A 12,077-nucleotide genomic window follows, 5' to 3' on the forward strand; every position below is an offset into this window, starting at 1 on the left:
TTAACAAGATGAATGAAGGCCTCTAAGAACTCTGAAGGGAGGACGAGTTTTGACTCAACCTGGCAACAACCATCAGTTAGGATGCACCTACCTGCATAAGCAATCAGGCTTATTTTTACCCCATGCTGTCTGTAAGGAGGTAAATCAGGAAAGACTTGTGACTCATCACAAAACTGTTTTGTGCCAAGTAAGACTAATTTTTTTTTCTCTGTGTAAACAAAATACGTTCACAACCTATCTTCACTCAAGCTTTTAAGTATGACAATTATTAATATTTCTGAATAAAATGTATTTTTCAATGTACATCATTAGTGATCTAAATAAGGTTTTACATAAATAGAGGGGGTGAAACTGCACACAAAATAAAATGGAAAAAATGGCTGACACGGTTTCCTTACATTTGTTCAACATTTTGTTACTCAGCTTCACAGGCTGGCATATACTATGATGAAGGAAACACATTTTGATTAGGGAGGATCAAAAGAAAGGTATGGAGCTCAGATTTTTTTTTTTTTTGTTCCTTTTTTAAAGCCCTTTCAAGTTGGGGAAAATTCATGCATTGTCACGTCTGAGCACAATGTGATATTGGCAGCTGCTTCAAGCTGGCTACGATGTGCAAAGTTCACTGTCATGACGGCTGACTGCTCAACTGTCAAGGAAAAATTAACAAATACGAAAATGGGAACATGTGGCAGTTTTAGAAACACACTTTTCAATAAAGCCTACTGTGAACTATAGACTATTGCACATTTCAACATGACACAAGGAAAATAAGGGGTTCAAAAGAGAATACACTTTGTAACATAGAAATATACAGACTAGCTTGTGCACAGAAATTAAAACATGGTTACAAGACACCACTGCAGTCAAACCTGTCTTATAGTCTGCTTATGTTCTTAGTGACCTTAAGAAACTGGTCCAAACTGATTATCAGCGATACTTTTTTTTGTTACTTTTTTTAAAAAAATATTTTGAGACCACATCTTTGATACACATATATATATTCCGTGGTCAAAACAGACAGACTTAACTTTAGCGATACTAAATAAAAGTGCAAAAACGTTCAAAAAATAAAACAAAATAAAAAATATGGAAGCATAAGCTAAAAATTTTCTGCATAGCTGAAATCTATTTAAAGCGAGTCCTTGGTAGGGGTTGCTGACAGGAGGAGAAAGCAGTTTTTAAAAATGTCTTCTGCATGTTTCAAATAATGCAAAACAAAGGTCATTTGCCAGCTTTTGAAGCGTTTCACAGGCAGTTCACCCCTGCGTCCTTAGAGACCATGGTGGTGGCAGTGCCCCCCTCTGCAAGGTACACAGCAGTGCTGGATTTGGGGGGCACTGCCTGCTCAGTGCCGTTGTTGTTGACCTCGCAGTGCAGCGGCTCCGTGGAGATGACCCACGTGGACGGACGCCACCGCTTGAGCGAGTACGGAGTTTTCACACGTTTCTTGATCTTCTCTCCTGAGCCTGATTTGCCATCCTGTGAGGAGTCGCCTACTGAAGGAAAAAAAAACCAAACCAAAACAAGAAAACAGAACAGAAAATAGTATTATGAGGAAGGTGGGATTAGACTGGCATCCAGGGCTGTTACTTATGTGAAACAGAAAAAAAAGAACAAAATCTATAAACGCAGAAGCAACTGTGTGGCAGAGGCATGACAGGTGTATCGACCACAAGAGCTGCCACTAAAACAAGGGGTTAGATTCTGTTCTCTGTCAGAAATTACTTCAGTGAAGTAATTTGTGTTACCTGGAATGCATATTGGCATCAAACAGAAAAATCAGCATTTGACATTTGAGGGGCTTTTGGAATCATAGGATCTTATATTACCTGAATTGGGAGGTGCAAAAGAACATTGCTACTACAGGACAGCAAAGGCTAAAATTTAAATAGTGCAATGTTAGGTCCCCTAATCCTACTCCACCTAGCAAAGCATTTCACCTGAAAACAAAATAGTCCATTATCTGTTAAGATAGTAAGTCAGGATTTGGAATGCTGGGTTGTAAAACTGGCAAGACCAACTTTAACTATGATGAAATTTCAGCAGTCGAAATCTGATTGTTAAAAAAACTTACACAACCCCTTCTTTTAACTTAATCTTCTATTAAAGAAAGTCACTGCAATAATATTTTTTCTTTATCTTGGTAAGATTTCAACTCACACCAACATGTTAAGACAAAAATTAAGGTTTCGTACTTAAAAGGAAGGCTTAAACATTCCATTGCTGAATACTCAACTACATTTCTTGAAAGTTATGTTCTCATTTGGTTTTAAACCTTTTACTTCCAAAGATGCCTGGCATCCCAGTTTACTCTACTAATATCACAGCATCTTCCTAAAGAGTCACGACATTTGCAAGTACCTTTCAAGACTACAGTGACTTCTGGAAATGTATTTTCTTTAAAATGCACACCAGGAGATCTTTCCAATAGCTCGAACAGGATCAAACCCAGAGGATGCATCTAATTTAACTATAACTACATGATTACATTCTTACTGTAAAAAGGAGAGCCCTATTGTAACCTCTTAGACCTCTGGCCATAAAACTCTCAAGGAAGTTACTATTCTGAAATAAGCTATTAAAATCAATTCCTTCTCTAATGACTTGGATTAATTTTTATGTACTATGTCAAACTAGTGAAGAATTGCTCTAATTGTTGGAGCTATGACAGCAAAATAGAAAATGCCTGACTGTCCATTTAGGCTGGGCTAATACAGTAAAGTTAGTTTAAAATCAGGAAGCATAGAGATAATTACTATAATAAATTATTTTAATCAATGCATCTTAGAGATGGCTACTCTTAAGAGAATGAGGAAAAGTAAGAAAAAAAAGGTGTAAGGTGCCCCTGCAGAAAAAAATAGGAAAATTTTTCAATATGCTTTGCACCTACCAAAGGTAGGAGCCTTGCAAGGAATAATGAAAGTTAACCTAGAGACAGAGTGGATGGGTTAGAAAGAGACAGATTTATTTGGTGTATGTGGAAGGATGATAGTGATCTAATATACTGGAAATGATGGAGACAGGACTATATGAAAAAGACTGAAATTGTGCTGAGGGAAATTACATTAATATGAGATTTAATAAGTATGCTTTGAGGCGAAACGGGAGACGGAAATAATTTCTATTCAAGCAGATATATGCAGTTATTAGGTAGAAAGGTGTCAGGGAAACGGTTCAGCCCTGCAAGCACTTACACTGCATACTACTGCTATCCAAACTACTTGTGGCTGACAGATCCAGCGAATTAGGCCTCTGTGCTCTTCTGGTCTGGGTCTGCCCAGGATTTCTCACTACATTTTGGATGCTGGCTGCAGCTGTGTCTGGACACGGATTGCTGTTGTTGTTGTTGGCGTTTGTTCGGCCGTTATCCAGCGGCCGCTCCCTCCTGTCTACCAGGCGGTCCAGAACACCTTCATCGTGGCCAGCCTGCTGCTCCCGCCTCAGCAGGGGCTCGTGCTCGTCGGGACTGGAGTTGATATTCAGCCGACTGTCCTCCCCACTGAACTGGTTCTGGAGCATTTCCTGGGCCCGCTGCGCTACCGAGCTGCTGGTCTGGCCGGAGGGCACCGTGCCATTGGCATACTGGGTTGTGCCAGCGTGAGAGTTTATGCCGTGGCTCCTCCCAGCCACTCCATTCATGGTAACTGTCACCACGTGAGGTTCTGCAGCATTGATAGTGTTCATCTTGGCAACGCCCGTTTCCACTTGCTTCAAGTTTGATTTGTGCTTGCCACCAAATTTTAACCGTGGCTCCTTTGTGGAATTTTTGGTGTTTAGAGGGAGGCTAGTAGGCCTCTTCGGAAGGTTCTGTTGCTTGGGTAGAGGATAGACCTGAGCAGATGGGACATCGGGAATCAAACATGCCTGACCATTGGTAGCTTGTGTGAAGTCCTGTTGCCCTGTCACCTCTACTGCAAGTTTTATCAGTGGATAAAGCAAGCTGGAACTAGTGCTGCTCAGCGGATCTGGCCCACTAAACTGCTTAAGTGAATGTTCCATCAGATTCTCATCAGAGCTTTCTTTCAGGTTCTTATCCACTTCTTTTGGATCCAATTTATTTGTCTCCAAGTCCTCCTCTGTTAGCTGCAGACAAACAGGGGTGGGCCCACCTGGCTGCATGACGTTTGTAGTGTGTAAGTTTGTTTCATCCGAATAAGGCATTTCGGATATGGTGGTCATGCCAGTGCTGGGAGTGAGGCCAGTTGTGTTGGTGGTGGACAAACTGGTGACACTTGTCTCAGGACTAGGGATGCGCGCTTGTGCTTGCTGCCGCTCGTAGTTAATGGAATTTCTATTCTTTTCTCCTGAAGTCAACGGTGTAGTGGACATTGAATGTTCAGAAGAAATGTTCTTTACTATGCTGTCAGTGTGGTGGATTGAATCTTCAATGTAGGAAGAGGAAGAATAATCTGGATATGGCCTTATCTTTGATACACGTCTATGATGTGACAGATTCCTTTAAGAAAAAATAAGTGGTATTAAGATCATATATGTAAAAAATCACCTCATACTATAACACCTCTCATTTAAGAGAGCTGAGTGTCTTTCTGTTTCCTTTAATACATAAACTAAGAATAGATACAGTACAAACTGAAGTATTTCAGGAACTTCCTTGAAAAGTGCTGGGGATAAAAAAACTGGTTTTACTAGGGCAAAACTTCATTATGGATGTTACTTCCTAAGAGAACAGTAATCTTCTGTTTGTCCAATATGCTGTTTGTCCAGTTGGCAAAGTACTGCTAAGGTTCTGCTCTAGATGCAGAGAAGCGATGCTGAAAAAGGTCAACAAAAATGCAACAGACTAAATCAAGTAAGTGATTCTGGGAAAATGTCACAAGGTCCTAACCCATGAAAACTCAACTATTTTGACAATTTAGGTATTCTATGATTTGAACATAATATTTTTTCCATGACAATGAACAGTGTCATATACAGCAACATTATTCTTCTCTCAAATCTGGATTTCTAGAGTATACTATTAAGAACTAAAAATTCAGCTCTGCAAATTCTCATTCCCTCTGGATCATATATAAGCAGAGAACATGCAGCTTCTCTTGCTGGGATCAGAATAATAATGACTTAAACAATGGCCCTGCAATTTGTTAACTGAAAAACTACAGGTTTGAGACTTGGTAATCTTCTGAACTCACAGTGACTGCAAATTCACAGTTTTTAGCAGAACGCTTTAAATAGAAGTTTGATGCATCGCTTAGCAAATGTACTTAAAGACAATTCATTTTGTCACTTCACATCATGGCAAGCCTGCTGAGACAGTTTGCCTAAGCTCAGTTGAAAAGGCCCCTCTGTGAGAAATACAGCTGTACACATAAAAGGTGCCTGAATTCTGGGGACACACAGGAGATCTTAAGAACAAAAGCAACTGGGATTATGTCATGCTCATATGCAGACTAGGTCATATAACGCATATCACTTAATGGGTGCAGCAAGCTGTAGCTTCTGTCCTGGAGCGAGCCAAGTGCTGCATTGGGCATTTCCTGCTGACTAAACCCAAATGTGTTCTCTTCTTACCTCTCATTTTGCATGGCAGTTGACATAGGATTGACTGTTGGACTAACTGATTTATTTCTCTCCCAAATCATCATGAGCTCTGCCATTCTCTCCTCAGCACACTGTGCTGTTAGTCGAGCTTCTGCATCTTGATCCCAACAGTCTTCAATTGTTTCTTTAAGTGACCTCACAGCCTGCCAGGAGACAAAACCCCTTTAAGTTATTTTACCTTTAATCTGTGCTTCTAATGTATTGTTTTATGGCAGCATTCTGCATGCCTGAAAACAATCACAAGCTGGTGAAAGAGAGAAACAGAAGATACATAGTTTCATTCAAAGCTAATTTAACCTAATACTACCAATACACAATTTGATGTTATCACACCTCACATACACACATCAACTGGGAAGACACTTAGGAAAAACTACATTCACCAATGTCCATACAAGCTTCAGCCAGCCCTCGGGTGGATGCATGCTCTGCTCTCTCCTTGCCTTATGAGAGCTGTGTATTAAGGATATTCTGGAAATGCTGCCATGGTTATTCTCACAGTTCTGCTAATGGTGATGGCCTGGCTCCCCTGCACTGTATGCAAATAACAGCTGTGCTCACTTCATCATCCCTGTCTTTACCATAGTGACATCCAAGTGTCTAGTAAGTATCAATGAATTTGTCTGCGTCATGGGAGGAGATTTTTGTTTCACTTATTTTACAGGTGGAGAAACAGAAACACAGGCATGTTCCTGGCATCACACCGTGGGATGAACTGTACAGTCAGGATTAGTGCTCAAGACCTCCAAAACGTGCTGCCATATGTTCAGGGAACTGGAGAGGAAACAACTGAAATTACAAGCACTGAACACTTCTGTTTCCACTCTTATCTGGAGGACAAAAGCCAGGCAGACATTTATGGGCCCCTGCTGCCAGCCTATGGCCATGGAGAGGATCTGGTTTGCCAGCACAGCTCACGTCTACAGCCCAGCTTTACCCTCTCCAGCACTGAGGACTGTGCATAATCCCAGCTGGGCACTGAGGCATTCAGTGAGTCCTGCTGACTGTCTCCGTGCCAGAACTGCCTTGTGCCCTTCTGGCAGTGGAAGCCAGGACTAGTTCTGAGTATGAGCCAAGAGCTCCTTGCCCACGGAGGGGCTCCTGGCATCGCTTGCATCTGGCAATCGCTGCTGCTTGGTGATGCAGCTCTGGCTGCACAGGTGTGGACAAGCTCCCCCACAAGCAAACCTTTCATCTCCCTTCCCACAGCAGATCACACAGGGGATAAGCCAATACCCTCCCCTTAGCTGAGGGACATGAGTCTAAAAACACCCTCAGGGACAAGGACAAGATAGGGTACTGGAGCAATTTTCTCTCACACAATAAAATGCCTTCATTCAGCTTTTAGGACTTGATTCTGTCACCATTTAGACTAAATCAGTGGATAATCCTGCCTTTCCTCTTTGTAAGACTCTACAGGCTTCACCAGCAGCAAATTCAACCAGTGTTTAATTTAATACTATCTGTCCTGTAGCAGATCCTTTCCTTTTGATGTGTTAAGGGTCATTAAAGGACAGCAGTGACTGTACCGACAGTTATCAACACTGAAGTTCTTCAGCGTCACATTTACCACAATTATGTGTTTTCTATTAATGTCAGGCTGAAATATAACTACGCTAAAATGAACTATTTACAAGTACTAGCACTCATCAAAAAGATAGAAGGGACCAGAAATCTGCATTATTCTATCATTCTGTTAATATCCTGACCTCTGAAGTCAAGTGTGGCCCCACTTTGGCAAGTGAGACAAGAATACAGTAATATCTCAACACAGTAAAAAGCCTCTTAATTATTTTATGTACATCCCGTGCTCAGGTTGTTGCTTTATACTGCAAAAAACAATACTGCTAATCAAAGTCTGTAACATAACATAGATGCTTCCAGAAGCAGATTAAGACTGCATAGGTAATCACAAATGAAAGCAGGTTCCTGCATATTTACAAGCACCAGGTGAGGCCTTGGGCTCCTCCTCATCTGCACAGTAGCTACAAACTTATCAACCACCAAAAAGTCTCTGAAGATTGAAAGGCATCATTTCGATATGGGAATAACAATAAGTGTATTTCTAAAAACAGCCAAACACGCCATTTTCATACTTGCAATTAAGCTGCATTACCTTGTATCAAGTGGAACCCAGTCAGTGTTTGCACTGCACTTTGCTTGTAACAGCAAACAGCCCCCTCTAAGCCAAGGGGATTCACATTGCCTGAACTTTGCTGCAGATGAAAGCAAGCACAGACTCTCACCAGAGTTCAACTGACTTGCTCTAACTTGTTGGCCCACAGCAGCAAGGTTCTAAGCCACAGCTACACTCATTCAAAACAACAAGCAATATTATAATGTTTATAGTCTTGAAAATAAAAATTGAGGATCAAATGAAGCCATATAAAATGTTTTATGTAGTTAAAAGGAAATGATTTCTAGAAGCTTTAGTCTCTGCAAATGCTGAGGTCTATACAAGTTCAAAAAAGTTTATTACAATGTTTACCAATTTTAGTTTTGGAAGAGTGTATTGATGTTTTTGCCAGCTATTTTAGTTCTGCTTTATTACTTTATAAGATGTCAAAAGGCAAAGAATGGCTTCGTGTTTCTCATTTGGCACACAGAGAACACATGGGCACTTCATGCACAATACTACAGACAGTGTCTAAAATTAATGTAACAGGTTATCTTCAGTATACCACACTGCAGCATGCAACAACAACAATAATAGTATTTTTCCTTAAAAGAAATCTGGCTTTCATATCAATAACTTTTAAAAACTGAATTTAATTTTTAAGAAGTCCATGTAGAAACAGTTCCCAATCCTTAAGTACTAACAAAGAGGGAAAAACCCCAAAACATTAAAAAATTGCTTTTAAGAAATGAGTACACCCTAAAAGATAGTTAAATCACTGTTTCTTTGAAAATATTCTCTCACCAGGCTGTTCTCCTTCCATGCTTCTGGGAATTTTGGTCTTTGCTTCTCTCTAGACACCAAGACTTGCATATCTTCAAAAGTGGGATGGTTTCCGACTTCAGTCTGGAAAGCCATCTGGTACTCTGGCACAGATTCCCCTGTTAGAAAAAGAAAGAAAGGGAAGAAAAAATCAATCGCAGATTAAAAGGCAGAGCAAAGACTTTCAGTTGATGAAAGGCATTATCAAAGTTGCTGTCTATCGAGATGTTCCCCACCTTCCCCAAAGTCTAACTTCCAAAAAAAGCTGAATTAACTGCAAATGAATTAAGTGCTGTTCAGCAACCTTTCAAAGGATAGCATCCTCAGACTTTGCTGGTTCAGTGGCACATTTGGAATGTCTTGGAGCCTGAAGATGACACTTACTTTCTGCGAAACACCACTAACTGATCATGCTCATGTACTTCATTCAGGAGAAAGCCCAGCAAGATTACAAGCCTCTGCACATAAAGTACAGCTGCTTGACTGTAGAGACTATGCTGCATTTTAGATTAATTCTATATGCTGTACCTTGGGCAGGAGATGGTGGATGTGGCACAATCTCACCTGTAAATTTTAAGCCTACTTCCTTTTTGGTTATGTTACAGGTAGGGAGAATTTCCAATGTCCTATCATAAACAAAAGTACAACTGGCTAAAGGCTACATTAAGTTACAGCATTTTTTAATGGTGAAAATTCTGAAAGACACTTCAAGCACTTTTATCAGTTCTCAGAACTGGAAACACTGCCTTTGCTATCAGCCTAACTCTCAATGTTTATAACTCTGGAGAGTAATAATAACAATAATAAAGCTCCAATGGCACCTAGCACGAGGCCTGCAGGCCGCCTGAACAGGTCATTGCGAGGCTTTGGGCAGGGACCACACCTCGCCCCCAGCCGCACCGTCCTGACAAGCACCGCCTCGAACACTAGATGGCACCGACTCAATGGCAGAAGCAGCCCAGGGAACCGCTTCCCCTCACTTTCAAAAGCCCGGGCTCAGGAGCAGCTCTGGTTGCTGGTCCCATTTCCTACTGTTCGGTTTTCTGCAGTTCTCTCAGTTACCTGGGAAGAGGTCGGTACATCTCATGAATATCTCCCAGTAGATCAGGCCCAGCGCATACATATCTACTTGTTTCAAAGCAGATTCACAGTCCCTCAAGTTCACTGCTCCTTCAAGCACTTCTGGGGCCATATAGCGGATCGTACCGACCTGGGAAAACATCACATCAAAGCTTCACATCAGCAAGTAATTTCCAAATTCAATTAAGTTTTTTAGTTCCCTATTCTGCTTGGTATTCTCTACAGTTAAGGAAAACATAGCTTGTTCCTAATCGATGTCCTCAGCTTCTAAATTCTTACCAGTCTAGTCATAACAAAACCCTTCCCCTACTCTGTCACTGTTTTGTATGTACCAAAACAAACTTATTTTGTCCCTTACTTAATGTTCTCAAATGAAATATGATATAGCTGAAGTGTTTCTTTTTCCAAATTACTCTGTTAAACATCAAGGTATGTATCATAACGCTGCTGAATAGGAAACTTGTTCTCTATTCCTGGACTGTCAGCAAGGTTCCACCCTACAGCTTCCACAGTCAAAGATTATTAACAGTCTTGGAAGATACCTATTCATTTTCACTAGGACATGTGTTAGATTAGAGCACTTACTCATCAGTACTTGCAGGACAGTATTTTGTCAAAGGACTATTCCACATCCCTGCATTTTAATCAGCAGTTTCCCTGTTTCTTTGTTCAGTATGGGAATATCTAGATGGAGTTCTCCTGCACTAGATATTTTCAATTTAGCACTTGCTGTCTAAGGTAGAGTGATTAGTGTAGCATGTTCTTTGAATGACATACGAAGTTCTTCTGTAAAAGCACAGACAACAACTACACTGAACTATTAGGCACTCTTTATTTAGAACAATAGTATTTTATGTATTAGATGTCAAGCAGAAGATGCAGAATGTGGTATGTCACCATTTCAGAAAAATTAACACCAAAACCAAAAATTAAAAACAAAATCAAAGAATGTTTGGTCTTCAGTTAGCATTTGCAGCACAAAACTGAAGGGACCTGTACCACACAACCACAGAGAACATGGCAACCAAACCTACCTGACTCCTCATATCTCACACAGAAACTTCAGTCTGCCAATCTACTGCCTTTCAAAACAGCAGGTTTGTGATGAGTATTTTGAGAGTAAAACCAGTTTTTTCCTGTGGAGGCTTCAGCCACTTCTCACCCATACTGCAATCACTCCCCATTACAGAAATGGCACCACCTGAACATTCATCCAACCATTTGTACTCACCTCACTGATGGCTGCATTGTCTTCCTCACCCGGTCGTACCAGTCTGTTGCCAGTTAACTTCATGGAGAGTCCAAAATCGCTGATGACACACGTTCCATCGTTCTTCACCAGCACATTGCGGCTGTTCAAGTCACGATGGGATATCGCAGGCTTGTAATGGTCTGTTTGGACACACACAAGTGCTTGTTACTATTTGAGCAATTCTACTCTTTGGCAAAATGGGAGAACCTCGTTATGTCTGCTCAGCAATTATGAAAAGAGAACCAACTTATTTTTTTGAAAGCTAATGCTTTTGCTTCTTTACAATGAACTCCAGAGGAAGCTATCTAGAGAAAACTGACTAGCATCCAGAGTTTCACTGTATATATATGATATATTAGGCTACTGCCCTGCACAGGTCTAATGTTCACCAACAGCCTTCTTCCCAAGGGATATTTCAGCACAACTTTGGCAGTGGAGACATTGTACACTTAAACACAGACCTGCTGCCACAGCCCTAACAGCCATTCCAAATATTCTCTATCAATTCCACACTCCTGTGTCAAATGCAGCACTAATTATTACATTACAATTGAATTACTGTTGGCACTTATTAAGAAGATATGCAGACAGTATTATTCCAGAGAGTCTGATTATGTTCATCTTGCAAGGGATCTGACCTTTTCCAAAGAATAATCTCAGTTGCTCCTAGTTCTTATTTATTTTGTTAGTAAAGCAGCCAGCAGTACAGAGCTCATTTTAGTGTGGAATTTATTCTACTCCACATGTTCCTTCCTAGCATTCACAGACTGTGGCTGTCTCTCTTTTATGACGGAAAGCTTACACATCTTCTGGTTGCTAATGGACACACCTGTCTGCACATCTCAAAATTATGAAGTTAAGATGATAGCTGCAGTTTCAATGGCACATAGGAATACTGATTTGGGTATTTTCAGCACTTTTAATAGCATCTTTAGCTGTCATTTTTTGCTAGTGCTCATGCTTAACATTTGAGAAATAGAGTTTGAAATTTTAATCCAAACATTAGCACCTTAATGTAGATATAATGAAACCAGCCCTTTATTTACTGCCAAAACCCTAACGTTTCAGTGCCAGGCCATATTCTGCAGCCTGATATATCACAGATCTTAGAATATCTACTTTATAATTATGATACTTCAGCTGTTGAAATACTGGGTGAAGAATGCATGCAGAGATAGAAAGATCCCAATCAATACATTGTCACAGCCAGTACTCTAATAAAGCTCCAGAAAATCCAGCAGTATT

General features: G+C 40.6%; 1 protein-coding gene across 1 annotated transcript in view; it reads right to left on the reverse strand.

The window, feature by feature from the left end:
* Nucleotides 1-461: 461 nt before the first annotated feature.
* Nucleotides 462-12,077, reverse strand: part of BMPR2 (bone morphogenetic protein receptor type 2) — a 97,929-nt gene continuing 86,313 nt past the window's right edge. The window contains exons 8-13 of the mRNA XM_021555386.4: nt 10,812-10,972; nt 9,563-9,710; nt 8,483-8,619; nt 5,533-5,705; nt 3,198-4,459; nt 462-1,499 (exon numbers count right to left, since the gene is read on the reverse strand). Of these exons, the coding sequence (XP_021411061.3) occupies nt 1,249-1,499; nt 3,198-4,459; nt 5,533-5,705; nt 8,483-8,619; nt 9,563-9,710; nt 10,812-10,972 (2,132 nt within the window). The 3' untranslated portion in view covers nt 462-1,248. The remainder of the gene's footprint in view (nt 1,500-3,197; nt 4,460-5,532; nt 5,706-8,482; nt 8,620-9,562; nt 9,711-10,811; nt 10,973-12,077) is intronic.

This window comes from Lonchura striata, chromosome 7 (genome assembly GCF_050655825.1).
Source record: "Lonchura striata isolate lonStrDom1 chromosome 7, ASM5065582v1, whole genome shotgun sequence".
NCBI lineage: Eukaryota > Metazoa > Chordata > Aves > Passeriformes > Estrildidae > Lonchura > Lonchura striata.